Source organism: Ramularia collo-cygni (genome assembly GCF_900074925.1).
Source record: "Ramularia collo-cygni strain URUG2 genome assembly, contig: RCC_scaffold01, whole genome shotgun sequence".
Taxonomy (NCBI): domain Eukaryota; kingdom Fungi; phylum Ascomycota; class Dothideomycetes; order Mycosphaerellales; family Mycosphaerellaceae; genus Ramularia; species Ramularia collo-cygni.
Window position 1 is genome coordinate 2,155,316 of NW_019716255.1, and position 27,586 is coordinate 2,182,901.

General features: G+C 52.0%; 11 protein-coding genes; 9 read left to right on the forward strand and 2 right to left on the reverse strand.

Annotated features, from left to right (window-relative positions):
• Positions 1-952: 952 nt before the first annotated feature.
• RCC_00766 (related to DUF625 domain protein) lies at positions 953-3,834 on the forward strand (the record flags this gene model as incomplete). XM_023765947.1 has 2 exons in its annotated part: positions 953-1,637; positions 1,688-3,834. The coding sequence occupies 2 exons, from the start codon at positions 953-955 to the stop codon at positions 3,832-3,834; spliced, it is 2,832 nt and encodes a 943-aa protein (XP_023621715.1).
• A 1,821-nt stretch (positions 3,835-5,655) lies between these two features.
• On the forward strand, positions 5,656-7,389 carry RCC_00767 (related to RNA lariat debranching enzyme; the record flags this gene model as incomplete). The annotated part of the gene is made up of 1 exon (XM_023765948.1): positions 5,656-7,389. The coding sequence occupies one exon, from the start codon at positions 5,656-5,658 to the stop codon at positions 7,387-7,389; it is 1,734 nt and encodes a 577-aa protein (XP_023621716.1).
• Positions 7,390-7,608: 219 nt separating this feature from the next.
• Positions 7,609-8,933, reverse strand: RCC_12249 (related to tRNA-splicing endonuclease subunit; the record flags this gene model as incomplete). XM_023765949.1 has 2 exons in its annotated part: positions 7,609-8,779; positions 8,833-8,933. 2 exons carry the CDS (start codon positions 8,931-8,933, stop codon positions 7,609-7,611), a joined length of 1,272 nt encoding a protein of 423 aa, XP_023621717.1.
• Positions 8,934-9,128: 195 nt separating this feature from the next.
• Positions 9,129-9,497, forward strand: RCC_12217 (uncharacterized protein; the record flags this gene model as incomplete). XM_023765950.1 has 2 exons in its annotated part: positions 9,129-9,206; positions 9,258-9,497. 2 exons carry the CDS (start codon positions 9,129-9,131, stop codon positions 9,495-9,497), a joined length of 318 nt encoding a protein of 105 aa, XP_023621718.1.
• A 143-nt stretch (positions 9,498-9,640) lies between these two features.
• RCC_12218 (uncharacterized protein) lies at positions 9,641-10,036 on the forward strand (the record flags this gene model as incomplete). The annotated part of the gene is made up of 1 exon (XM_023765951.1): positions 9,641-10,036. The coding sequence occupies one exon, from the start codon at positions 9,641-9,643 to the stop codon at positions 10,034-10,036; it is 396 nt and encodes a 131-aa protein (XP_023621719.1).
• A 922-nt stretch (positions 10,037-10,958) lies between these two features.
• Positions 10,959-13,910, forward strand: RCC_12250 (uncharacterized protein; the record flags this gene model as incomplete). The annotated part of the gene is made up of 1 exon (XM_023765952.1): positions 10,959-13,910. The coding sequence occupies one exon, from the start codon at positions 10,959-10,961 to the stop codon at positions 13,908-13,910; it is 2,952 nt and encodes a 983-aa protein (XP_023621720.1).
• Positions 13,911-14,296: 386 nt separating this feature from the next.
• On the forward strand, positions 14,297-15,940 carry RCC_00769 (probable GMP synthase [glutamine-hydrolyzing]; the record flags this gene model as incomplete). The annotated part of the gene is made up of 1 exon (XM_023765953.1): positions 14,297-15,940. One exon carries the CDS (start codon positions 14,297-14,299, stop codon positions 15,938-15,940), a length of 1,644 nt encoding a protein of 547 aa, XP_023621721.1.
• A 1,030-nt stretch (positions 15,941-16,970) lies between these two features.
• On the forward strand, positions 16,971-19,591 carry RCC_00770 (probable alpha-1,2-mannosidase family protein; the record flags this gene model as incomplete). XM_023765954.1 has 6 exons in its annotated part: positions 16,971-17,079; positions 17,134-18,100; positions 18,151-18,419; positions 18,472-18,598; positions 18,650-19,101; positions 19,161-19,591. 6 exons carry the CDS (start codon positions 16,971-16,973, stop codon positions 19,589-19,591), a joined length of 2,355 nt encoding a protein of 784 aa, XP_023621722.1.
• A 475-nt stretch (positions 19,592-20,066) lies between these two features.
• On the forward strand, positions 20,067-21,179 carry RCC_00771 (uncharacterized protein; the record flags this gene model as incomplete). The annotated part of the gene is made up of 1 exon (XM_023765955.1): positions 20,067-21,179. The coding sequence occupies one exon, from the start codon at positions 20,067-20,069 to the stop codon at positions 21,177-21,179; it is 1,113 nt and encodes a 370-aa protein (XP_023621723.1).
• Positions 21,180-23,047: 1,868 nt separating this feature from the next.
• RCC_00772 (uncharacterized protein) lies at positions 23,048-24,349 on the forward strand (the record flags this gene model as incomplete). The annotated part of the gene is made up of 1 exon (XM_023765956.1): positions 23,048-24,349. One exon carries the CDS (start codon positions 23,048-23,050, stop codon positions 24,347-24,349), a length of 1,302 nt encoding a protein of 433 aa, XP_023621724.1.
• Positions 24,350-24,893: 544 nt separating this feature from the next.
• On the reverse strand, positions 24,894-26,291 carry RCC_00773 (uncharacterized protein; the record flags this gene model as incomplete). Its single annotated transcript, XM_023765957.1, has 1 exon — positions 24,894-26,291. One exon carries the CDS (start codon positions 26,289-26,291, stop codon positions 24,894-24,896), a length of 1,398 nt encoding a protein of 465 aa, XP_023621725.1.
• Positions 26,292-27,586: the final 1,295 nt, after the last annotated feature.

Below are 27,586 nucleotides of genomic sequence, written 5' to 3' on the forward strand. Positions count from 1 at the left end.
AGTCGCCTTGCACGACCCGAGCCGTCGCCGTAGCATCGCAATGCTCCAGCCGTCTGCGGAGATGTTCGACGCGCGAGAATCCGTAAGTTGGAGCAAGCATCTCGATTCGTTTCGCTATGGAAGCCGCTCATGCCCACATCACAAGAGAGGCTACAGCCTTGAAGGTACCATGACACCGACAACAGGCACGCCGCAGCATGTATCATTTTGTGACAGCGATTTTGAGCGATAACGTCGAACACGAACGCTAAGATACGATTGGTGAAGGTGAAAAAGAAATCGAGAGATAGAGGAAATGCATGATGCTCAGAATAGTGGTCAGATATTCACACTACCCAGATACCCTCACGCTCGGTGTGCCGYCTGTGCCGGTCGARCACTACCTTCTCCACCACGAGTTTCGAGAGTCTGGGGAGATATCGTTGGTGGTAGGGGATAGGTATGAAAATTGTGGTTTGCGGCGAAGTAAGGTAAGGCAAGACACCCAAAGGTCATGATAAGAACAAGGCACTACTGAGCAACTCACGGCTCAACAATGTATAGTGCGTTTGATTATGCGATCCGTCTCGATGTCTCGATGAGAGTCGTTGAATGAAGGTCAGGATGATGTACTCAAGTACCGTGACCTGGAAGTCTCCAAATTCTCCGCTAGTTTCTATCCTAGTGTCCCCACGTCAAACACGCGACCATCAGCTTGCGCTTGGCGGCCTAGCGATCGGCAGAAACATCACTTGTCTCGCATCACCACCCAGTGCGTCATACCTCACATCGTCGCGTGTCGCTGAAAGATAACATTCCGCCATCACTCTTCCCTCTGCCGGTACTGGACAGCAAAGTGGGAATCCCCGCGCCCGCTGCGCAACGGAACCCGCGCCGCCGCGCCATCTCGCCCGGCGCATAGCGACACGGATGGTCTGGCGCGTTTACCACCGACAGCAGGCAGCGCATCAGCATGGCGCTCGCTCCTGCCAACGACAAGAAGCGAGTCAAGGTGTATGAACTGAAGAATAATGACTGGTATGATCGCGGGACGGGATTCTGCGTGGGACACGTCTTCAGCGCGCAAAAYGCCGCGCCGGAACACCTCGACGCGCGCATTCAAGTCACCAGCGAGGATGAACCCACGCGCATGCTGCYGGAAACACACATAGCCAAGGATGACGGCTACCAGAAACAGCAAGAGACGCTCATCGTCTGGACCGAGAGCAACGGCGTGGACATGGCGCTGAGCTTCCAGGAAGCCGATGGATGCGCCATGATATGGGACTTTGTTAGTGACATTCAGTCGCGCTTGGTGCCCGAGGACGGCATATCCGATGACTTGCTAGACACGGGACATGTGATTACGTTGCCGGAGCCCGCGTTAGGGAAGCTGGAAGAGGTTGTTGAGGCAATGCGGGCTACATCGGGCACTCCTGCAGGACGAGACGCGCTGGCAAAGTATGTCATGAGCACAGGACAGATGTATCTGCTCAAACTCGCGCCTCTGGTGGAGGAGGCCGAGCGATTACATCTTCTCGGTGATTTGTGGAAGTTGTGTACAATCACAAAGCACCTCATCTTGCTCAACGACACCTCCATCATTGAATTCGCGGTCACTGACCAGGCGATCATGGGTGTCGTGGGCGCGTTAGAGTGTAAGCAGATCGCTCTTTGGGCCGCGTTGATGATGCTGACTGTGTTGCAGACGATCCCGAATTTCCCCATCATCGAGGAAACCATCGTGCATATCTTTCCGATTCCACCAAGTTCAAAGAAGTGGTCCATTTTGAGCACACCGAGATCCGCAAAAAGATCCATTACACGTACCGTCTGCTCTACCTCAAAGACGTCGTACTCGCACGCATCCTCGACGACCCTACTTTCTCCGTCCTCAATTCTCTCATATTCTTCCATCAGGTTGACATCGTCAACCACATTCAGGCCAATCAGGCCTTTCTCAAAGAGCTATTTTCAATATTTCATGACGACAAGAAGGATGCTGAGAGGAAGAAGCTTGCAGTGCTTTTCATCCAGAATTGCTGCTCCGTGGCGAAGAACATTCAACCGCCGTCTCGAGCAGCGCYCTACCAAAATTTCCTCGCTCATGGCCTATTCAGCGTCATCACCTTTTCTCTTCGCCATCATGACGCATCTGTGCGTGTAGCTGGTACGGACGTGCTCATGTGCCTCATCGACCACGATGCGCCTATGGTCCGCGCAAGCATTGCAAGAGCGATCAACGAGAAGACAGTACCTCTTACAGATACTTTGATCGATCTGCTCCTCCTCGAAATGGACCTTGGGGTCAAGAGTCAGATGGCCGAAGCGATCAAAGTTCTTCTCGACTCATCACCTGTCAACGCGGGTCTAGCACAGACCACCGATTTCGTCGCCAAACAGCGAGGCGAGCAAGGCCATGGGCGGCCGCTACCGACCCAGGCGAACCAGTTTATCCAGACCTTCTACGACGATGGAGCGAAGCGACTCTTCCAACCCTTGAAGGATCTTGAACAGCGACAGTCCATGGCCGGTCTCACTGTTCAAGAGACCAGCCTCTTTACCCACCTTGTTGAGGTGTTGGGGTTTTTCGTCCGACAGCATGCTTATCAATCAAAGCTGTTCATATTGGCGGAGAACCTACATTCACGCATAGCACAGTTGCTGGAATGTCCGCAAAAGTATATGAAACTTGTTGCGTTGAAATGGTTCCGGATATGCATCGGACTCCAAGACGAGTTCCACAACCGACAGATCATCCAACACCGGCTGTTTGAACCCATCTTGAACATTGTTTACGAGACCATGCCTCGAGATAACTTGCTCAACAGTGCCTGTCTGGAGATGTTTGAATACATCAAAAGAGAGGGCATCAAGCAGCTGATCAACCACCTTGCGCAAAACTACCGAGAACGGTTGATGGGTATTACCTATGTCAATACTTTCCAGGGCGTCGTGCAAAAGTACGAACAGCTTCAACATCCTTACATCGCACCCAGCGGTGAAGGCGACGCGAGCTTCACAACAGAACCGGATACTCCAGATGCTTTGAAAGCACGCATGACGAATGGCAGGCAGATTTTCAGCGGGCTGAAGGAAGATGCAGATGAGGACKCATACTTCAACGCCGGCGACGACGACATGGACGGCGATATGGGCGATGACGATCTACCGACTGGACCCATGATGGTGGAGTCCCCCCGAAGACTGCCAAATGGACACGCAAGTCCCGCGACGAAACCGCTTGTCGATTATCCGGATGACGATGAAGAAGATCTGATGGATGTCCTGGCCAGCTCACCCGATCCCATGGCACGGAAAGAGAAGATCGGCACTCCCGAACAAGGCGTAGACAGCCCCCGAGGACGAAGTCGGAATACCGTGCCAGTAGATGGATCGCCCGGATCACAGCAAAGCCCAACCGGGTCACAAAAAAGCCCCCTCGAATCCATCGCTATGAAACGTCGCAGAGAAGAAGAGGATGAAGACGAGCTCGGGAAAATGATGGGAAGCGGCAAACGCCGCAACAGCTCTGCCTCACTTAGCGGCGGGATGAAAGCTAACAGCCCTCGAAGCGCGGATCCACAAGATGAGAATCGTGCTCCTGAACCTGACCCCATCTCTCCCAAATCCCAGCCGAAATCTCCTCCTGCGAACCCCGCTTCCACCGTGAATGCTCCTCAACAGCACATACCGAATCAATCATTGAGGAGAAAAGGCAGCTTGAAAGTCAAGAATGAAGGTCCTGCGAATCCTGGAAGGTTTGCGATAAAACCGTTCAACAATCTTCCTGGAGGAAGAAGTGCCGCGGATGCGCAGAGTAATGGGAATGGAAATGGAGGTGGAGGCGGTTGATGCTCATTGGATGATTTGATGGTTTTGTTTTCGGGGAAGCGAGGCGAACGTGGCGCATCATCATCGTCAAAGTAAAATACTTACACAGTGACGAAATGAATGAGATGGGGAGAAAGTGGGACGCTACTCCTGAGATGATTGATCTCAAGAGGAAATGATGGATTCCAAAATGTCCTTGACTTTGAGTGCATCGGGGTTGGACGGGAGTAGTGGCGTTCTTGAGATGATGCGGTGTAGATGACGGAAAAGGCTCCCTTCTTTACTTCCTTGTCTATGAGATCAGCTTCAAGTAAAGGGGATGATGCTGGGTAGGGCGGCGTTTTTGTGAAGGAACGGGAAGGAACCTTTCGGTCCGAGGATGAGGACAATGCAGCATTGTATGAACTGTATCATATGCATTCCACGTTCTCGACTGCTATTGAAAGACGCTTGTGTGGCTTGTGACTACAATGTGCGGATTATCACGCAAGCCTGCTTAGCTGAAGAGTGAGGGCCTGGCCAGGAGCCACAGTCGTTGGCACGTTGGTCCTCATCATTCAGCGGAGGTTTGCGAAGCGGAGTGAAGCGGAGTGAACCCACCAGTGAGGATCCTAGACCTGGCCAATCAAGCGAAGCAGCCAGACAGGCGGACAAGACATAATATTGAGCCCCCTGAGCAGAAAACCACCGCAGTGTCAAAATGTTGTCGTTACGTCGGCGAGAGGTTCATCTACTGGCTGAGAGATGGCGTGCTGTGGCGTTCGCTACCCAATCATCCAGATCGTCGAGGCCGGAGACGGGAAATCTGATATTTACGAAGATTGGAAACTCGTTTAGGCTCGTAGAGGTCCGCACATACCTATGCATGGCGCGATAGATTCATAGTGCCGCGGGAATGCATTCGCTTTGGCGAAGCATCAACTGCGCGACCAAGGGGAGTTTGGCTCGTGTTGACCAAGAGGAAGTTCGATGATCTGGTCAGAGTGTCAAGAGCGCCAGCAGCTTTGAGCATCGTTCGCCGATAAATCCCCGACGAATGCCTTGTGTGCCCGCTTGCCTCTTAACCTGTCATGAAGTCTGCTAGACCAAGACCAAATCCTTTAGTCTGAGTTGTAGGCTTGCGACTGTCCAGCATAGACTGTAGCGAGGATTTCTTATTGCGGTTACGCTTCTTGGCGCCTGAGGCTGTCGTTACTTCGGTTGACGGGACCTTGGGTACCTCCGAGGCTTGCGATATTGGAGATTTTGTTGTCTGCACTTTAACTGGCAATTGGCGTTCAATACTCTGGGCACTGGCAACTGCATGCTTGAGCGGTTGAATCGTGTTCACACTGTCACACGCCGAACAGCGAACGTCGATGGTTTCCGCACCGCCCTTCCTTTGAAGACGGTCTTGGCGTGTCCGCTTCTTGCTCGCGGCACCTTTTCCCAACCTTTCACTATTCCAGCCCAGGATCAGCGAGTTCCCACATGCTTTGCACAACTGCAAATGGGCTGGTGTTGGAATAGATCGGCCTTCGCCATTTGCTAAGCGGCGTTGAGCAGTCCGCAGGTGACCAGATACTGCAGGCGAAGTAGTCGCCAGAGACTGCGCCGCTTGAGACAAATGGTCTAGGCGTAAGGTGAMCGCGCTCGATGCTGACATCGCTCCTGAACTCGCATTCGGTCAAATGTGTGAGGTTAGTGTCAAAGTAAAAGATCAAGACAAGAAGTGAAGTTTGATCGTCGTCGGCATTATTAGTAAGCACCCCAAGGACGTACTTTCTTCACATGTCTTCTGAACCTTGACCTTCAACAACAAGGTAAGGTAAACGTCACCGATCTTGGACATTGAGTGCTGTCATGAGTGTTGAACTGAGAGAGTCAGGCGGGGTGCGCCTTGCCGTCGAAGGATGCGGCCACGGTACATTACACGCCATCTATGCTTCCATTGAGGAATCATGCAAACAGAAGGGTTGGCCGGGTGTTGACTTGCTCATCATCGGCGGCGACTTTCAATCCGTACGAAATGCATACGATCTACAATGTGTCAGCATGCCCGCCAAATACCGCGAGATGTGTGACTTTCATGAATACTACTCTGGCCACCGAACTGCACCTTGTCTGACGATCTTTGTGGGAGGAAATCATGAAGCGAGCAATTACCTATTCGAGCTATACTATGGCGGCTGGGTGGCGCCAAACATCTACTACATGGGCGCTGCGAATGTCCTTCGACTTGGCCCGCTCAGAATCGCTGGTCTCAGTGGGATCTGGAAAGGCTTTGACTATCGCAAACCACATTTCGAACGTCTCCCCTACAACGAGTCCGACATGAAGAGCATTTACCATGTGCGAGAAGTCGATGCCCGTAAGCTTCTCCACATTCGGACTCAAGTCAACATCGGTATTAGCCACGACTGGCCGCAAGGGATTGAGTGGAAGGGCAATTTCAAACAATTGTTTCGTTTCAAGCCTTTCTTTGAAGAGGACGCGAGAAGTGGAAAGCTTGGGAGTATTGCAGCGAAGCAAGTTGCGGAGAGGCTGAGGCCTCATTATTGGTTCAGTGCACATCTTCACTGCAAGTATGCTGCCGTCATGAACCACGGAGACGGCTCTTGCACCAACGGAGATGTTGCTACCAGAGACCGCGAGAATGGCACCCACAACGAAGGATTGGTACAAAAAGATGGGCATGTCCCGGTGAAGAACGATGATGAGATCGATCTGGATCTTTCGGATGACGACGATCCTATCCCAGCCGCTTCCTCAGCCGCGACCGAAGCTCCCCGCAACCCTGATGAAATCGAGCTGGATCTTTCCGAGGACGATGCTGACACGCCTGCGCCTAAAAAGGAGAATGTGCCCCCGAAGCCAGATAATGCCACATCAAGCGTGCTTGCCGAGGCTCGCGCTGCTCTGCCCGCCTCATTCAACCGACCTAAAGAACGAGRGCCAGATGTGCATCCACCGGATATCAAGAACGCCGAGACAAGATTCCTCGCGCTCGACAAGTGCCTGCCAAATCGCCATTTCTTGCAGCTCATTTGCGTGCCGACAGAGACAGATCTAGATACAGCTCGGCCCTTGAAGCTACATTACGATAAGGAATGGCTTGCGATCACGAGAGCATTTGCCCTCAGCGAGCCAATCGTCGTCGGAGACCCCAGTGCTCGTCCACCTCCCGCCAAGAACCAATCTGAGTATTACAGCCAGATCGACGAGCAGCTAAAATGGCTGGATTCTCAGCTGGACGAATCGGTGCTTGTGGTGCCCGAAAACTTTACCATCACAGCACCGGTCTACGATGGCGGCAATTGGCAGGATGCAAAGTATCAGCAAGTTGAAGGAGGGCTCAGAGAATATCTCAACCCGCAGACTTCAACATTCTGCCAGATGTTGCAAATTCCGAATGCACTGAATATGACTGATGATGAAATGCTTGCAAGAATGCAAGCCGGACCTAGACCAGATGATTTCGGGGGTGGAAGAGGTGGGAGGGGCGGAAGAGGACGCGGCGGGTTTGATCGCGGCAGAGGTGGTAGAGGTGGCAGAGGCCGTGGACGTGGCGGAGGCCGTGGACGTGGGCGTGGATAATTGACGGAGGTGCCGCTGTGATTGCAGCAGCCATCGCGCCAGTTTCACGCGTACTCCAGATCGAGTTTCGTTGGATTTTCAATCTTACGCAGCAGCAGACGATTCTTGCGCTCGATCGCATTCCAGGTAGCGGCTAATGCAGCACAATCGAGTCAATACCGCAGCAAGATTGGCTTCGTCAATGCCGTTCAATGACGATGCCAACAGTTCCTGCAATCCTCACCGACCGTTTCCTCTCCCCCTGCCACCTCTGCCGCCTCTCCCACCACCACGCTTTCCACCACGTGCGGGTGCTCTCCGCTCATACACTTTCTCTCGCCCAAACGCAGCATCTGCGATCCGCAGATAACTTGTTACACCTTGGTCCACGATCGCAAAAATAACATTCTTATACCCATACTTGAATTTCGCATGCATGTGGCCGTCTGGTTTCGGTGGGTCATAGGGTGTCGAGTCCATGAGAGCACCCATTTGTTCAAGTGTGGGAGGTGTTGTCTCACGAGCATTGATAACTGCGATTCTGAAGTCTGGAATTCCTGGAGCTGATTTCTTAAATGTTGTTGAGCCGGGTTTCCAGACGTGGTATGTGATCCGAAAGTCGGGATGTGCTTTGCTTGGGTCTTCAGTTTGGAAATGTGCGGTTGGATCGTGGAAGTTGATGAGTGCGAGGCGTTGGAAGATTTGATTGTAATCACGATGTAGTGAATTTTGAACAAGAGGTCCAGTGTGGTGGTTTGAGGTGTTGTCTGCGGGTTTCGAGAACCAGAATATCTTCCAGAATGATAGCGCGTCGAGCAACCCTGCTTGCCATGTCCGTCTCGCTGGCATAGGATAGCATTCCATTCCAGGAGGCGGTCCTGCAGAGTTCCAACTCGGTGCTCTCAATACCGTATAGCCCATACGTTTCAAACCTGAATAGACCGAGTATCGCTCAAAAGTAAGACTCTCATTGTGGAATTCGCTATCGCCAAGGAACATGGCGTATGCGCCTTGTAGACTCATGGGAAGCCCTTGACCGACTTCGTCTCCGTCCAGAGCCGGCCATCGTATATCTATGGTTCCTCGTTCGAGCAGGTATAACACTTCTTCGGGAAGAAGCCAAATCCGCTGCCCTCGTTGGGGATCTTCGCCATGTCCAAGAGGATCATTCTTTGCAGATCGCACATGGCCCATCTTAGCGAACAGCGGTCCTCTAGGGCTCGTGGTATACGCCATATTAGTTTCCGGATGATATGTTCCAATGGTGTATCCTTTCGGAGCATGGACTCGTTGATAAGAAAGAGCATTGTGCATCGCCTGCCGCGATGCAGCCAATGTGTTAGATTGAAGTGCAGTGGCATGAGGTTCAAAGTCCTTTTCTCCTCTTTTGGGAATCGTGGCATCCTCTTTCCTGTTCACTCGTCAGTGATTGAACAAGACGACTTGSTTTGAAGATCAGCATACGATATTGAGGTCAAGAATCGAAAGTCTTGCGTTTCATCTGAAAGATCCACGTCCTCGCCTCCGCCTGCCCGTGGCATTACATCTTCGTCAGCATCCGCCATAATCGGCGACGACCGGGCCCTGTCTTATCGATATGGAAGTCCAAGATTCAAAGTAGATGTAGTGAAGTAAAAGGTCGCAAGTTGCAATTTTAAGAAGACGATGACTGTCCGTCGCGCTTGGACCAAACCTTAATTCGGCCCTGCTGCATACCTACATAGGCCTCACTTCACCTCGCTTTCTCTCCTCCCCTCGAAATGCCACTTCCAACAACGGACTACTCCATAGCAACTCAAATGGAGTCCCCGTCGCCCGAGGATGAATTGTTGATCATAGTAAGTTTTTCATCCGCCACGTCTCAACGGAACATACGCTAACATGGACAGCTTCTCCGAAACCTCCAAAATGCAGCATCCACGTTCGGTGAAGGAACGCCTCCATATGAAAGCGTGAGGGCGACAGTAGAGGACCACCTCAGAGAGATGCGGAAACAGAATAAACCAACGAACATTACCAAGGCTCGAGCGGTGCAGACACGACAAAAATCGGACGATGACATAGTGCTTCCTGCCATGTTTGAAAACTTGGCGATTCGAACCAAATCTAGTTCACAAAATACAAAGTAGCTGCGGCAAACTTCTCTTGCGGAGCAGCATTCTCAACGACCAGGACATCAAGAATCCACATCTTGGCACCTACTCTCCAACCGTGATCTGGCGAGACTTTCCGTCGACAGCAGGTTGGTCCAGATGACTTCGGAACGTTGACCATGAAGAAGCCTGGTCAGGCGGAACCGCCATCCAGCGCAGAATTTTCAGACGAACCGCCATCCAAAGCATCGACCTTAGATGACGACTGTGGAAATCTTGGTGAGAGTACAGTGTTGTCGCCTGCTGGCRATGAATCTATCACGCTGCCACCAGATTATGGATTTCGAGACGAATTCCTAGGAGACGTCCCTCGGACCACCCGCTACGACACTTCCAGCGAGCCGTGGTACTGCGACTATAATGTTCGCACTTCCATGATGCTGGCTGAGAAGATTACGGTGTTTGAGATTCACTCCGAGTTCGACCTTCACTTGGGCTCGGATCTTGAGCGTGTTGCCATGCTCACTGCCACGAACCCGTCTACCCCAGGAACAATGCATGCAAGAGGCGTATGATGGCGACGATGCTATACACGCGGATACCCTTGCCAGCTTCCAGGAGTTCTCTGGAGATATTGATCTTGAGAACTACCTTCAAATTGCAAATTACTGCCACCCTCTCACCTTTCAAGGTTTTAAAGTCGCCAGCTTCATCTCCAGACACGATGAAGTTTGGAAGCCGTCAGCTGCGTCGCGTCCCACGACTCTACGGAATCGTTATTTTGCAGATAGCGGCACTCGAGATCCACTGACACGGAAGGTGTTTTCTTGTCCTTGGTTAGCAGCTTGCAGTTTCCAGACTTTTCAACACAAAGATTTCCGCGCTGTTCATGTACATATTGTGGCTCATACTGCAATTTACACAATACGAAGCGGCCCACACCGATACCATGACTTCAGCTTCGGCACTTCATCAAAGCTTGCCGAAAACATTGCGGTACGTGAATCTACATCAGCTCTGGAGCATACCACTATGCTCGCAGCTGCGACACCCTCCCACACTAGACATTATCCAGACCGCGTATGGCGACGAGCAGGCTATACATTGGGCACCACAGCATGCCATTAAGGTATGAAGTATGCATCAGCCTTTGATTTCCAGCTGATGATTACCCTCCACCGTCAAATGAATACGTTTTTCCTGGAGGCTATCATATTTTGGATTGATACTTGAGGCTCACGGTAAATCTAATATTCGCTTCGCCTTGACAGTATCCTACACGAAGATTCCGAGACTTGATCAATCCAATCAAGCTGCTTTGTGAAACGACGACCAAGATTCTTTGTCTAGATGAGATGGCCACCAAAGACCACTTCCGGGTTGAGTCCACAATTCGAACAAAGAACCTTTTAAAACTGTGGCCCTCGAGGCATCGGGGCACTGTTTAGTATTGGTACCTCGCAATTAACCGTGTTGAAACGAGTCGCGCAAACGAAGATGGTGTCCACGAGAAGCTCGAAGCGTGGAAACGAACAAGATCTTGCGGACCAGTCGCCTTCCAAGAGACGGAGGAACTCTTCAGCTGTTCCTGCGGTGGCAGCAGCGGCATTCAGAGCCAGTGCCGGACCAGCACAAAGTAGGGACGGAAGAACCAGAGAGGTTGTMGAAGCGCCGCCGGGACAAGGTCGTGATGAGGAGGGAGATTACGCGGGAAGCTCTCGCAGCTACGAGACGCCCAACCAGATCATGAGAAAGATTCAGAGAGCCGTCGATGTCAGCGGCCCCGTCGCAGCTTTCACACGCTATGTACAACCAATCCTAGACATGCCAGAAGACATGGTCCGTAACAACTCCCTTTTCTCGATTTCAAAGTTGATGAACATCCACGGCACAGACGGAACTTTCTGGACTGAAGCATGGCCGATTGAAGTATATGCCGAATATGATGAAGGAGATGACTCTTTCGATACACTCTGGTCTGGAGATTATAACGACAACGTTCGAGCAGATCTTCTGGACGAGAGGGGACGAATGCGACTGAATTGGTACCATGCGCTCAAATTTCTGCGAGACAATGGCGCTGAGAGCGACATGATTGTCGATCTTGCAAAACAGTACAAGGAGGCAATAGGACTTGCAAACGATGGCGTGTATGTCAATCCAATCCTCGACGAAAGAGACCAGAGTCAAGAAGAGCAGACTCTGACGACGTCCATGGAGCAAGCCCGGCTGCGGAAATCGTGGCTAGACGCTATCGGGCGGTTGCGAGCAGTTTTCGGAGACACTGCGGCAGAGGAGTTGCAGTCGGTCTTCCATGGCATGATAGTCGACGGTCAGCTCGGAAATGTCGAATCGTGCGACAAATCCGAGCGAGAAATCTGGTGGGCATATCTCCAGAAACACGTAACGAGGCCTAGCTGTCTGCACAGAGCATTGCATCTTCTGGTCTTTGATATGTGTAGAATGTGCATAGGAAAGAGGACGAGACCCATGCAATTCGAATGGTTCGAAGCTCTCATGGAATGTATCCAGAATATGGGAATGAGGTTCAATCAGTATGGGTCCATAAAAAACATGGTGGCTTGCGTTGCGTATGTCCGAGATGGAGGAAGATACGAAGACATGTGTCAAGAACTTGAAGAACATGTTGTCAACCTACGACGAGTTTGTTTTGAAGCCGCTGCGTCAGAGTGGCAAGCGGTAGTCAAAGCTGGAGAAACCCTCATGGAACGGAATAGGAGATTCAAGATGTACCATCTCATGAAATGCCACTTCGAAGCTGGAGGCCTTCCTTACTCATTTGAGGACCTCCAACAAGCCGCGAACACCACTGATCCGAACAGACTCTCCCCAGCGAAAGCGGCAATGGACTTTAGGTGCCCCTGGAGAGTAGCCATGATGAAAGCGGATGAATTAGATCGAGGTGTATATTATAGTTTGCTGGATCAATTGATGAACCGCTCGAAGAAGGAGCAGGCGGAGTATGGACCCRGCATTGCGACAACGTTGAGAGATTGGAGAAAGCTCATAAAAAGAGTCCAAGGAGGATCGTTGGATGGCACTACAGAATACCGGTTTCGAGATCTGCATGATCGCGTGTTAGAATTCTACGAAAATTATGGGATAATCGTCGCTAGTAATGTTGGAGAAGACACTGAGCTGTCTGATGAAGTCTGCGAAGCATTGGTGAGACGGACTCAGGATAAGATGGAAGTGATCGACACTCTGACTTGGAATGAATGGCGTTTGTTCTGTGCTCCACTTGGAGAGGATACCGAGTGGGAGCGCCTGAATGGCATTCGAAATGAACTTCGTCCTAGAGGATACTTCTGGCTTCCATATGATCCAACACCCGTACTCCCAACACGTTCAGATCGAAGCAGAAGTCTGGGTTTCGGTGGTGAGAGAAGCAAGATTCAAGGAGAATGGAGGTGGCAAGGGCCTCTTGGAGCAGGAAGCTGGGGTGATGCCAGTCTCTGGCGACAACACAATCGCGTCGAAGATCTGAGTGATCAGCTTGTGATCAAGGAATGTTATCAAGGGAAATTTTTCAATGTTCCAGCGTATTGGGAGGGGCACATGTATCGACGCGTAATCAAAGAGGAGAAGATCATGAGAGATATGGGGAATATTCAGGGGAGTGATACGATGGTGAGGTCTAGAGGATATGCGATTTATGAGAGCTTGAGGATGTATAGGATATACATGGAGTATTGTCCACATGGGGATGTCGAAGAGATGATTCTAAGGGCTATCGGAAGAGGTGAAAGCGTTCCGGAACGGCAGCTCTGGTCGATCTTCCAAGCAATGGTCTCTGCGCTTTGTATCTTGAGGGACGGACGATTACCTGGAGCGGCGACACAGGGCGAGTCCCGGAAAGTCGTTGTGCACCGAGATATCAAGCCCGCGAACATCTTCCTCGGTAGGGTTCAGGAGCGGGAATGGAAAGAAATTCCAGCCGCGAAGCTGGGAGACTTTGGACTTGCGACGGAATGGAACCAGGCCATGCGCTGGCAGACGGGGATCGGGACAAAGGAATACCGCGCTCCTGAGCAGCAGGAAGGCGCGGGGCCGGAACAGAGTCCCGGTGTATGTTCCGCGAGCGATCTGTGGGCTGTGGGGAGGGTTCTGTTGAGTTTGATGAATCTGCAGGAAGTCGCGAGTGTTGAGCCCTTTCAATTTACAGGCGACAAAGGGGTGCTGGCTTTCAAACCCCACGTCGAGCAGCTTTATTCCGAAGAATTGAGGGGACTAGTTGTGAGGTGCCTAGAGGAGGATTCACTTTCCAGGCCAGGTGTGGATGAGGTGTGGGAGGCGATTCGGCAAAAGGTTGATGCTGTGGTCGGGGCGACCGGGAATAGTATGAAGGAAGGAGATCCACCTGCAGGAGAGCCAATGATTGATGTGAAGAAGGATCGATATGCGGAACGGTTGGCTCGACGATTATAGGTGCCCGGATACTGTACCTGGAGAGAGATGACTGACGGTGCTCCGAGTGGGGCGAGAGGTGAAGCTGGCCAGGTCTCCACGAGATAGAAACATGTGATCCATACTTGTGAGAGGATTGTTTGCGTTTGCACAGAATAGCTGGGAGTATTGTTAGATTGTTGTAGTAGGAAGGTCAGCTACATTTCCCAGCCAAGTTCAGTCAAATTGCGCCTGATAATTGATTAGCTGATTGCGGGTATTGATGGAGCGGGATGCACATGTTAAGCGAGGCGCTAAGATAACGATTCGGAAAATCTTGGGAGGGGAATCTGCAAGGTGAAAACATTCGACTCATTCAACTCACTTTCTTTCTCATCCTCTCATTCCCTCAACAACAACCACCCATCATGGCGACCGATCCGACCCAGAATGGCAGCGAGATGCCCGCTGAACCTCACAAATCCTTCGATACCATCCTCGTCCTCGACTTCGGCTCACAATTCACCCACCTCATCACGCGCCGTCTTCGCGAATTGAACATTTACAGCGAAATGCTGCCGTGCACCCAGAAATTGGCCGATCTGGAGTGGAAACCCAAGGGTGTCATCCTCTCTGGAGGCCCCTACTCAGTCTATGCCCCGGATGCACCGCACGTCGACCCAGAAGTCTTCAATCTGGGTGTCCCGATCTTGGGAATCTGCTACGGACTGCAGGAAATCGCATGGCACAATGGAAAGGGGGTTGTGGCTGGTGAGAAGCGGGAATATGGAAGAGTCACGCTGGAAGTGACGCGACACAGCGGGAAGGCGGCGCATATCGATCGGTTGTTTGAGGGCTTGGAGGACGGCTTTGAGGTTTGGGCTTCTCATGGCGACAAACTGTCTGCGATGCCCAATGGTTTCTTGACAATTGCCACGAGCACCAACGCTCCGTTCGCAGGAATTGCACATGAAACCAAGGACCTCTTTGGCATCCAGTTCCACCCAGAAGTCAGCCATACGCCCAAAGGAGGACATATCATTTCGAACTTCGCTGTCAAGATCTGCAAGGCCCAGCAGAATTGGACAATGGRCGCTTTTGTCGAGCGGGAAATCTTGAGGATCAGGGCATTGGTGGGTGAGAAGGGACAGGTCATCGGTGCGGTGAGTGGAGGCGTTGATTCCACCGTTGCTGCCAAGCTTTTGCAACAAGCGATTGGCGAACGCTTCCACGCCGTCTTCGTCGACAACGGAGTGATGCGCCTGAATGAAGCCAAGGAGGTGGAAGAGACTCTCACCAAGCAACTCGGTATCAATCTCACAGTCGTCAACGCATCGGATCTCTTCCTGGGACGATTGAAGGGTGTGTCGGAACCGGAGAAGAAGCGCAAGATCATCGGAAACACATTCATAGACATCTTCGAATCGAAAGCGAAGGAGATTGCCAAGGCGGCGGAAAACACCCCTCAAGCCGGCAAGATCGAATACTTCCTTCAAGGAACTCTCTACCCGGACGTCATCGAATCGATATCCTTCAAGGGGCCTTCTGCTACAATTAAGACACACCACAACGTCGGTGGTCTACCCGAGAAGATGGACCTGAAGCTCATCGAGCCTCTTCGCGAACTCTTCAAAGACGAAGTCCGTAAACTGGGCACAGAAATGGGAATTCACGAAGATCTCGTCTGGAGACATCCTTTCCCTGGTCCTGGTATCGCTATCCGTATCATCGGCGAGATCACACCCGAACGTATTCGCATTGCTCAAGAGGCCGACAAGATTTGGATCGAGGAGATCCGCAAAGCCGGCTACTACCGTGTTATTTCACAAGCATATGCAGCTGTTTTGGGAGTGAAGAGTGTCGCGGTTGTGGGTGATYAGCGTCTTCATGGAGAGATCATCCATCTCCGAGCTGTGCAGACTACGGATTTCATGACCGCCAACATCTTCACGGATGCACCCATGAGCTGGTTCGCGAAGGTGTCGGATCGGATTGCGAATGAAGTCTCGGGTGTCGCGAGAGTTGTGTATGAGACGACGAGCAAGCCTCCGGCTACCATCGAGCTGGAGTAGAATTAGGTAGGGGAGATTGGAAGTGTTGAAAGCGGAGACAGGCGTTTGGCGAGACGGAGATTGTCTCCTGCTATGATTGAGTCGAATTGAGCTCGTTCAATCGATAGTAGGCGATCCGTGGTGAACCGACAGAGGTAATTTTCTGGGTGAAGAGCAAGGCGTTCCGAGGAGATAAGTTAGACGAGCCGTCAAGGCAGAATCGATGGCAACGATACCCAAACAACCGAAAGCAATGCATGAAGCTGGCTGGCTTTTCCTCCACATGTGACAATATTAGGATGGTACAAATTTAAAGTTGAAGATCATTATCTGACTTCGTAGATCCTTGCTTGTTGATCCTTCCGCGCCTCGCGCGCTTTCTTGTTGAATCCACCCCTGCGACATCACCCTATTCGTCGACAAAAGGCTCCATTATTAGATTGCATCTCCAGGGACGGGACGGGACACACGCGTTCCCTACATGGATGGATGTCCATCATAGACATAACAGCTGGAGGGTTCGGCAAAGCCGAGCGACGGACAGACCGACATTCCCAACGCTATGCATCGCGGACCAAGCACGTGGTCGCGACTCGGGTCTCCGCAGCGAGATCTGCATGTCGAGCAGGAGATCTTCAGCCCATTCCCCGGCTCCGCATCTTCCATGTCGGAATCCTTGGTCCTTCCTTGTTACCGCTTCTTCCTAGGGACGCCATCAAGGCGGTCAAACCGATGACTCGCAGCGAAAGCCTGCCGTCTCCCGTAGATTCAATAGGCCGACGCGGCGACGCAGCAGTACACAATCTTGCAGTGCGCTATCGGGGGGATACTCGAGTCAAACCTCAACGGAATGACGGCGCCGTACCCATACCTGACACATCTTCTTCCCCGCCATTTCACTCCTCCCGTTTAGCGGGGTGGGATCCATGTCGAGAGAGTAATTTGTTGAGTTTCGTCTGATATTGTTCCATTCGATGATGCTTTTCTAACTGCGCTCACATCTTCTTTCCTCTCTCCTTGCCTTCTCACCCCACTCTCTTACGGCGGCATCATGGAGTTGACACTCACTCTTGTCTTGTCGCTGCTGGCATGCAGAGGGTATGCGGTCGTCACAGATCCATTGCAATATGTTGACCAACTGATTGGCACGCAAGCTGGAGGTGAGTGATGTTGAGCGGGAGGATGGCCGGATCAAATGCTGATTTTACGACAAGGCAACGTCTTCGCAGGAGCAAGTCTGCCATATGGACTGGCCAAAGCATCTGCCGACACAGACTCTCAATCGAACCAAGGTGGCTTCACCACAGACGGAGCGAATGTTACTGGCTTCTCCGGAATGCACGACTCCGGTACGGGCTCCTCGTCCCCTTCGCTCGGTCTCTTTCCCCTCTTCGCCTACGGAGAGTGCAAGAACGACACAATCAATGGCTGTGTGTTCCCGAAGAAAGCACGGGCAACGCCTTACATCAATGACACACTCAAAGCATCTCCTGGGTTCTTTGGCCTTCAGCTCCAGAATGGTGTGAAAGCTGAGATGACGACAACTCAACACGCCTCTCTCTTCCGCTTCTCCTTTCCCAGTGAAGGGAGCGGCAGTCCAATAATTTTCATGGACTTGACTGATCTGTCCAACTCTCGCCAAAGCAATGCCAGTATTGCGGTAGATGCCACTTCTGGCCGCATGACAGGCAATGCACGCTTCCTTCCCTCTTTCGGCGAGGGAGATTATGTTGCCTACTTCTGTGCAGACTTCCAAGGTTCTTCTATTCGAGACAATGGCATCTTCGTCGACAGTCGCGGAAGTGCAGATGTCAAAGAAGTTAAAGTCCCTGCAGGTATTCGAAGTGGTACCGCCACCGTCCCGGCTGGAGCTTTCAATCGATTCAAGTCCAAGGACTCGGTTCTTGTAAGACTTGGGACAAGTTTCAAAAGCAGTGAGCAAGCGTGCAGTCTTGCCGAGGCTGAGATCCCGGATTACGACTTTCAAGGAATACAGACTGCGGCAGAAGATGCTTGGAGGGCGAAGATGACACCCATCAGTGTCTCTACTAACGGGGTTGACGAGAAGGCATTGAAGAACTTTTACTCCGGCATCTACAGGACGATGATGAACCCGCAGAACTATACTGGGGTGGTACCTGATGTGGATGAGAACACCATATACTTTGACAGCTTCTACTGGTCAGTTGATACAGAGAAGGTGGCGCCACCGACGTGCTAACATTTTACAGCATCTGGGATCTCTTCCGCTCTCAGCTTCCGTTCCTTACGGTTTTGGATACACCGGCCGTCGAAGACATGCTCCAGGGACTTCTCACGCTTTACAACATTCACGGATGGTTACCTGACTGCCACATGTCGCTCAGCAAAGGGTATACGCAAGGTGGCAGCAACGCCGATGTCGTAATGGCCGATGCGTATCAAAAGATCAATTCCAGCAAGATCGATTGGGGTTTGGTGTACGAAGCGGTGGTCAAGGATGCCGAGGTTGAGCCATACGGTATTTGGACCGATACCAGTAGAATGACTTGATTGAGCTGACAGCCTGATAGATTGGTGCTGTCAAGGGCGTGGAGGCCTCGACAGCTGGAAATCGCTCAACTACATCCCCATTGAAGATTTTGACTACAAGGGTTTCGGAACCAAGACCCGCTCTGTTTCTAGGAGTCTGGAGTACAGGTGAGGGCACCGTCCAACACCCGAATTTCATTTCACTAACAATTGACTCAGCTACAACGATTTCTGCATCTCTGTGCTCGCTTCAGCCCTCGGCAACATGGCCGACACCGAGAAATACTCTCTTTCCAGCGGCAACTGGCAGAATCTCTACAAAGCAGACCAAATATCGAACAAGATCAACAGTACCGAATCGACAGGCTTCACTGGTTTCTTCCAACCCAAATACCAAAATATGACCTGGGCGTTTCAGGAACCACTCAGATGTTCCAATATCGACACAAACACCACTTCCATCTGCTCGTTACAAGTGACAGCGGGTGAGACGTTCGAGAGTTCCATCTGGGAATACTCCTTTTACGTTCCACATGACCAGGCAAAGCTGATCAAGACCATGGGGGGAGCGGAGACCTTCGTCAAAAGGTTGGAGTATATGCATGACGAGAACATCACTTACATTGGGAATGAGCCGAGTTTCTTGACGGTTTATCAGTACCATTATGCTGGTGAGTATCTGCTTCTTCACCGAGGAAGCCGACAAAGTTGCTGACGATGTGTCCTACAGGCCGTCCCGCCCTCTCCGCTAAACGCGCACACTTCTACATCCCAGAATTCTTCTCCCCAACTGCTGCAGGTCTTCCCGGAAATGATGATTCAGGGACCATGGGCGCTTTCTTAGCTTTTGCCATGATGGGGCTATTCCCAAATCCAGGTCAAGACGTCTATTTGATTACTCCACCCTTCTTTGAGGATGTGAACATTACAAGTCCAGTCACTGGAAAAATGGCAAGGATCAGGAATGTTGGATTCGATCCAACTTACGAAGACGTCTATATTCAACGGGCAGAGTTGGACGGAAAGGAGTGGACGAAGAACTGGATCACGCATGACTTCTTCACGGAGGGAAGGGAGTTGGTCTTGTATCTTGGGAAAAGCGAGAGTGAGTGGGGTACGAAGGTGGAGGACTTGCCACCCAGTCTGAGTGCTTATGAGTGAAGAGATCGGTGATGGCTAATATGGTGGCTGTGGTGGCCTCCTTGGTGGCATGTTACGTGTGGTAACTTCGGGCGGATTAGTCCAATGTGGATGTCGGGAAATCAACGCCTCTGGTGGCACGCGTGTTTTATGAGAGCATTGAGTAGTATTGAGAACATGAATTTGAAGAAGTATGATCAWTAACGACGAGGTTCTGTAGCCTCACTGATATGTCCTGCTCGCTGGGTCTTCCGCTTGATTTGCCTGAAGCCCGTTAGGCTGGAATCGGCTCGGCAATCGCCACAGTCTACCCGATCGACCCGGACCGAACTCGTACATGCGGCGGCCCCGCCAAACACATCGCTTCGCACAGGCGGCAGCAGCGGACGTCATTCTACATTTTACATCCCTGCCAGTGTAACCGACAAACCACACATAAATCATCTTTTACATCCTTCCATTCACAATGACAACCTACCGTCACAATTCAATCGACATGCCTTCAGAAGCGCCCCCAAACCCGCTGTCCTACCCCAGCCTCAGCAAACTGATGCTAGCTTCCCTCCCAAAAGACGCCACGCCGCATATCAACAACTCTTGGGATGCCGTCGCCTTGGCTGCTCACGCCTCCATGATCGCCTTGGCTTTCCGGCTCGTGGGACTGGGGGAAGATCACCGAATTGAAGCGCATTCGGATTCAGAGGACACACAGCCTTTACCGGAGGAATGGAATGCTACGAGTGGGAGTTATGCTTTTCGGTACAAGCACGGGCAATCGAGCATGGAATTCTTGATCAAAGTCACGAGGATGGGAGGAAAAGTCGTCATCATGGGTATGGCTTTGGGTGACGACAGGACTGCGACGTTTGATATGAAGGCACAGGACTATGTGAGTGAGGGGAATCTACCGCTTACGTTAGAGGGGAATGATGAAGAGGAAAAGAGGAAGAAGGTGGTGGATGCCTTCATCAGTGTAGGGAGATTGAGCGACTTTGGAAGTTTGATGAGAGTGCATTTGGTGCAGAAGTTTGCGCCGAGCTTGAGGAAGGAGGGATATGAGGAGTCGTCCTCCGCTTCGACGCCAGGCACGAGGCAGCCAGCACCAGGCCGGGAAGACAACACACCACAGTACGACCCTTTGAGGGAAGACASAGATCCTCGCGCTCAACCTCATCCACTTCACGACCCTCTCGCACGGCCCCTACGTCCACGCGGTCCTCTCCCGGAACCCATTCCAGGATTTGATGACGAGCTTGATCTTCAGCGTCCTCGCAGAGGAATAGGCCAACCTGGTGKCGGGTTCGGAAGAATCGGTGAGCGAGATCTCTACCCGCAGGGTCTAGGACCCAACGACCCTCTACGTGGAGGTATCGGACCTGGCTTTGGTGGCGGCATGGGAGGTGGTGGCATGCATCCCACATTCGATGATCCCCTCTTCCAAGGACAGGGCGGACGCGGTGGTCCTTTCAACGGACAAGCTCCACCTGGGGCTAGGTACGACGATCCGTTTGGGCCGGGAGGACCTGCGGGTGGTCACCCTAGAGGCGCCGGGATGGGTGGTAGACCGCCAAATCCGTTCGGAGGATTTGGAGACGGAGATTTCCTCTGATGTGCTTGATAGTGCTGGACTTCAAGCTATGAAGAGAAGTCAGGCAACCACATAGATTCGGTGGAATGTATTGGAACGGCCGTTAACGAGACACATGAGGGCATGAGTTCTACAAGCACAAGGGCGAGGGGTCTTTGTTGAGACGTAACCGCACGAACCACGATGACCGATAGAAGGGTATGTAATAAAGTAAACATGTACGATCTTGACTTCGCTGATTGAAGCTTCCGTCTTCTTCATTTGTCACTCACCGTAGCCTATGTCTGCACAGTAGTCCTCTTAAACACATTCCTTGTGAAACACAAGAACCATATTGATGGACGGTTCCTTGTAAGTTTCCTTGGCCTCGAAGCAGTAGAGCTCAATCACTGATGTGAGCAGGACGGTTTTTGAGTGGCAGAGAATTTACCCTATGCGAAACTGACGCTTGGAACAGGGCCACCCCTATAGTCTAAGCCGGTCACTGTCTAGCAAGCTTCGGAAACCTCTTAACGAGCAATCGAGCACGTCGTGTGGAATGCTCCTTTAAGTAGCATCTTCCTAGGGTTACTCTTGGACATTATCTTGTCATCCACCTGGTCTTTTAACGACTAATCGCTCTTTTCCCGGCCGCTCTTTTCGAAGAGCGCTGTGGCTACGGGTATCGTGGAACAGTCATGGAGCCTTCGAGGCTCTACTCGTATAGGAAACTACCTACCGYGCCTCGCTGTTCAGAGGGTCATAGGAGGCAGTGTACAATTTGGTATTAGACGCGTCGAAAGGACATAGAGATCTTGAAGAGTATGTCGATGAGAGAGACGCGTCGATTCGATTGAACCATCCAACGGCTTCGACGAGCTTTACTAGTGGTAGAGTAGAACTTCGRCTCGATACCGTGGAATAGTACTGATCCTTTGCATGCATGTCGTTGGTTGCTGTTCTAGGAATACCTTTGACGCGTMGTTGTGTTAAACGAGCCCTGACGCGTCGAAGGCTCTTCGATGGGAGGGAAAGGATGGATGGTGTAACAGTATGGGGAGTCCCCTGGGAGGTCATGGACTTGGTCTTCCAACTGCTAGTATCACCAGTGGATCGAAGCTGACGCGATGAGTGACATAGGAGATGATGGTACTGCAAAGACCCCTGAGACTCTCAGAGCAAGCTTTCTCGATCCAACTCGTCTCGCGTCGGCGGCTATTCAAAGGCTACTAGAACGGCTACTGAAACGAGCAGTGGTACTGGCCGCGTAGAGGAACACGATGGACAGAGGATCCTCATGGAAGACGCGACAGGGTGTCTCGGTAATCGGATCATGGAGACTTTAGAGCGTATGATCACTAGCGATAGTGCGAAGGTCTGGCGGATGAGACGAAGCTCTTGCGGCGCTGGAGAGTACCCTCATAGATTCATGCCTGGCTAACCTGAGATGTTCAGGAGGTCCATAGTCCTAAGGTCTGGTAGGTCGAGACCCTCCTGCACCCTCTGGCGCGTACAGGGTATACTCAAGAAGCACAGGGAGGTAGTTGTAGCCATATCCCATGCTACCACCGTGCTCGGAGCCCCTGTGAGAAATAGGGGTAAGCATGGCCTCGTTGCAGCATATGTAGACTGCTCATACCCATCTTGTGATCTTCAGTCCATGTTCTCTACCTTCTGGCAAGAGAGCGAGACGGGTGATCACGGGGTCCTCGTCCGTTTGTAGCCACTCTTGCTTGGTAAGTGTATTCTGTGCGCCGCTAAGTCTTCGTTTCCYCTCCTCGTGCAGCCGAAAACTTTTCATCAACAGCAATCATCACCACAAACAACACACATCATCAAACTGCCGTGCATCCATCCGACAAACCACAGTAGAACAAGAAGAACCGTTCACGCGAATTCTAGTAGCAGAGATGGCTACCGGAGATCAGCAACGCCAGACCCGCAGTGCGACAAAGGCAATGGCAAACGAGTCGGGCGAAGCTCGCGAGAAGGGAGGAGAGGAGATCGTGGCGCCACCTCCACAGGAAGTACCACCACAAGAAGACGAGGTCATGTCTGAAGCACCGTCAGGTCGTATAGACTCGATGGGACCTGAAGCGCAGCAGTCGCCGCCCGCTGCACAGCCTGCCGGTACTACTGCCCTCTCCACGCTGGCTTCAGATCGTACTGCGACTTCAATACCGAGCCACCTTGCCTCGACTGGACCTAACAAGCCAACAAGAGCCACCAGAAAAACTCCAGCTGAGCGGAAAGCTGCTGGTCTTGCTGCTCTTACTGCGGGAGGGTCGATGCAGCAGGAACCTTCTCAGGAGCTCCTGGATGCAGTTGGTGGTGGACTGACGGCCACGCAACAGGTTGCCCGTGATGCACAAGTTGCTGGTAGCATTGCGCAAGCCGAAGCAATGCTTCTTAGAACCGAAGACGTTGCGGTCGCCATTCAGCTCACTCGAGAAGAAGGCGGTGATCTGACAGCAGATCCATATGCTGTCACTTGCGAGATTAGGGACCAGTACGATGCTACGCAGGAGTCTTCTCGTAAGCGGAAGCGATCGAATGGTGAGGACGCTGCGGAGCAGCAGCAGCAGCAGGGCGGAGATCCTCCTGCCTCATCACTCACGCAAGAATTGGAGCTGTCTATCCGTACGGGACAGATGCTTCCGCCACCTAGACCTGTGAGGCCGCTACAGCAGCAGCAGGCCTCTCCAGCAAGCGGTCCACAAGCTCAGCATCCTCCAGCTCGACGAGGTGTACAAGCTCCCGATAACTCGTTCGAGATGGGTATTGTCCCGCCTCGGCGGACCATACAGGATCACCCACTGGCAGAGAATCCTCTTCACCCGGATCACATGCCAGCCGAGCGTCCACCTCCTGGCCCAGTCCCACTTCGCAATGCGCAACAACCGGTTGTCCCGGTTGGATATCCACTTCAGCCGGGTGTCTACCCGATACCAATCTCAGATGGTGGACATATTCAGCACCCAACGCAGCTGCCAAATGAGATGCGTCATTTCGCCAACGCACCCAATATTCCGACTGTTCGAGACGTGAATATCCAGCAGCTTCGCGACACCATCTCGCACTTGCTTATTGCGAGAGAAACCATCGGGTCATACAAGGGCCGAGTTGCGAGGCCTGACAATGCGGAAGATATTCTTTATGACGCAATGATGGTTTTGGGCAGGTTCTGGAAGGATTTGGGTGGGAAGCGTTGAATTTGAGGAGAGGATTGGATGCAAGGGAGAAATAAGGGGCTGGAAAGCGAAGTGAGTGGATGGATGCAAACAAGGACGAGGGTGGATACATTGGTGGAGAACGAAAAGTTCATGTTCTGTTGGAAGTTTGGGATCAGAGCGGGATGAGGACTGGTAGATAGTTATGAGATTGAAGTACTACCTTAGCGCTGCATTTGCTTGATCGAAATGGAAATTGCAATTTAAAAAAAACCACAGGTGCCGTGCTCGTCACTCGTCACACTCGGTCACACTCGGTCACCTTTTGCCTGGCTGACACGGCTCTTCTCTATGCTATCCTCAGATCTGCACTACCTCATCACTACTTTCGGGTCAGGTGAGGGAGTGTAGGGCTGAGAAATAAGGGAAAATCAAGTAGACCACAGTTCGATTCCGTATTTGTTCATTGATGTCTACACTCGTCACCATTGGAGCATCGTTTTGCCCAATCGCAGCACGCGAAGAAGATGATGAGATGCTGTGCTCTCTTCTCATACGTCATTGCTAGGTCCAGAAGTAATTCGAATCAATCTCTCTTCCCTTCTCCGTCATCATCTTTCCGGCTCTCAAAAGCCGAGGAGTTTCCATTGTAGAACTCTGTTTTCTTGCCCGGTGCATCAGCTCTCACGTCCTCTCTGATCGCCTCACTCGGTCCCGTTGCTGTCTTCCCTTCCGCAGGCTCACTAGGCCCAAAACCGGGGACATAGGTCAAAGCTGCTCCCAACATCCCCGTCGCACCGCTCGCCATCCCATACGCCAGGTGCAGTGCCGAACTCATGTACCCTCTTCCTTCATTCCCATCGTAAGCTTGCGTATACCCTTTGACAGGAACCAACACCAGCGTGGCGTTCGGCGTCAGGCCCAAGTCAAGCAGCGACTGCCGCTCCTCTCCAATCTCAATGCTTCGACTTGGCAACGGCGCTCTCAGCATCTTGAATGTAAAGGGTTCCTGTCCGACGCCCTCCTGCGTAGTGATCCACTCCCTGACACTCCCTTCCAGCGTCGCCGAAGGTTCGAATCTTCGCTTGATACTCGTCCCGTCAAACAGTCGAATCTGAAGTGCACACATCCCACCCGCGCCAATCCGCCGACTTGCCGCGTCAGCGCTTGGGTTCATCGGCGAAGAAGCAGCAGGAGCATCCGTAGGCGCTCTTTGCGATCTTGCCTTCCTCTCCATGCGATCCGCTTCGATTTGCGCCAATATTCGTGCCTTTTCCGTCTTGGCGTCTTGTTTCGCTTTGCTCTGCTGAACTAGGTAGTCTCGCCTCGCAGCTTCCTTGCCTTTATCGGTACCTTCGCTCGCTCTCCCCTTCCCCTTGTCCTTGTGGAAGGCATGCGCTTCCTCGGCTTCTTTCCGCCGGGCAGCTGTTCGAGCCGCTTTCTCCGCGGCTTCTGCCGAGCGGACCTGGTCATTTTGAACAGATGTTCGGGCGGCGCGGTCGGGAAAGAGGGAGGTCATATTCACTGTGGCTGGGTCTGGATGTTGCTGCTGTTCTTGCTGTGGTTGTTGCTGCTGTGCTGTGGTGATTTGTGCCGCTGGGATCTCCGTTTCTACTTCTGTCTCCATGTCCATGCCGTCTCCACTGATGTCGACGTCCATTGCCCGCCCAATTCTGCTGGCGAACTCGTCTCTTGAGACTCCGCCTTCCACCTTCTCCAGTACCTGTCCATTTCGAATGACAACAAATGTCGGCGTCGTTGCGATTGGACAAAAGGCAGCCAGGAAACTCGCTTCTTTACTCTCGGCTTCTATCCGTAGCACTACAGCTTTGCTAGAGATCGCGGCGAAGAGGATCTCATTGGTGAGCCAGGTTTMCCATGTCGCGCTTTCGGAATCGGACGGAGAGTGCACGAAACAAGCCACGAGCTTGGATTCCGCGATGGCAAGAGAGATACCCGATTGCAAGTCGCCAGAGTGGAACATCTTGAATCTGGGGGGGAGAAAGGCAATAGGTTATAGTTAAGAGGGAGATTCGTGTTCTGGAGAGGGGACGGGACGTGACGTGAAGCTGAAGCTGCCTTGCATGTGACGACCGCGACTTTCCGAGCTCCGAAGTCCGTCCGTCCGCTCGCTTATCTTATCGCCATCGCTGACGTTTATCTACCGTATTCACTTACTTTCCCCACTAAAACTCTAGTTCGGCACTACTTTCCACTGTGTCGCATCCCAGCCGTCAATGACCCTCTCGTTTTGTGAAAAACTCAGGAGAATCTCCGCCGCATCTTGTCTTTCCTTCATCCGTTGAATTTCCGCCTCAACCTCCTCATCAAATTCCGAACTCTCGCTGTCCCAACCCTTTCCTCCATTCTTCTCATTGAACATCTTCACCCAAGTCCGCCGAGCTACCAAAAATTTGTTTCCCATCTCATGTTCGATCGTTTTTTCAATGCAGGTTTCGATCATATCCGATAATTCATGCATAGATCCAGTGAGCGCCTCGACCGCGGCCTTGAATCTGGCATTTTTCATGATGCGAGAAGTAGCCCACACTCCTTGCATGAGATCTTCGTGGAGTCTACGGAAGGAAATATAGCAGCCATGTGCCCTCGCAAATTGGCGAAGCAGAAGGGAGGTTTTATGCTCGGATGGGGCAAGCGCGAGGGCGTGCTTGGTATGGATTTTGAGGGCKTTGGCGGATGGTATGTTGCTCATGATCAATTCGCAGGTTGCGAGAAATGCCGGGGTGATCTCTGGAGTGGATTCATCCATCACGGAAGTGTCGGGAGAGAGCGAAATCTCCCTGGTGGTCTCCTGGTGTGACGATGATGGAGACGGGCCGAGATGGACCGCGTAAGACCGCCTGCGCGGTGGAGTCGTCGAAGACATCTTGATGAATACTCTGGTATTTCAACAAGGGAAGGAGAGATATTGGAGAAGTATATAACTGGAGAGCTGGGAATTAGCTCTTCCAAATCCGAAAGAAGACTGCGGGAGCCATGGGACCTGTTGATGACGCATTAGGTAAGCTACGGGGCACCTGACCGGAGAAATGAATGAAATTGACTATTCGAGTGCGAAGTTATGCATGAGAGGAGAGTACTGCGATGTAGGATACCGTGATCTTACTATTTTTCGTTCGAACTGACGGTCCTCCGAGTTTTTGGCGTTTTCGTTGGCAGACTCTTGATCTTTGACTCTTGATTCTTGGCATAGCTCTTATCTCTGACATCAAGCAACGAAGACTCTTTGACGAGGAATTTGGAACCACATTAATGCTG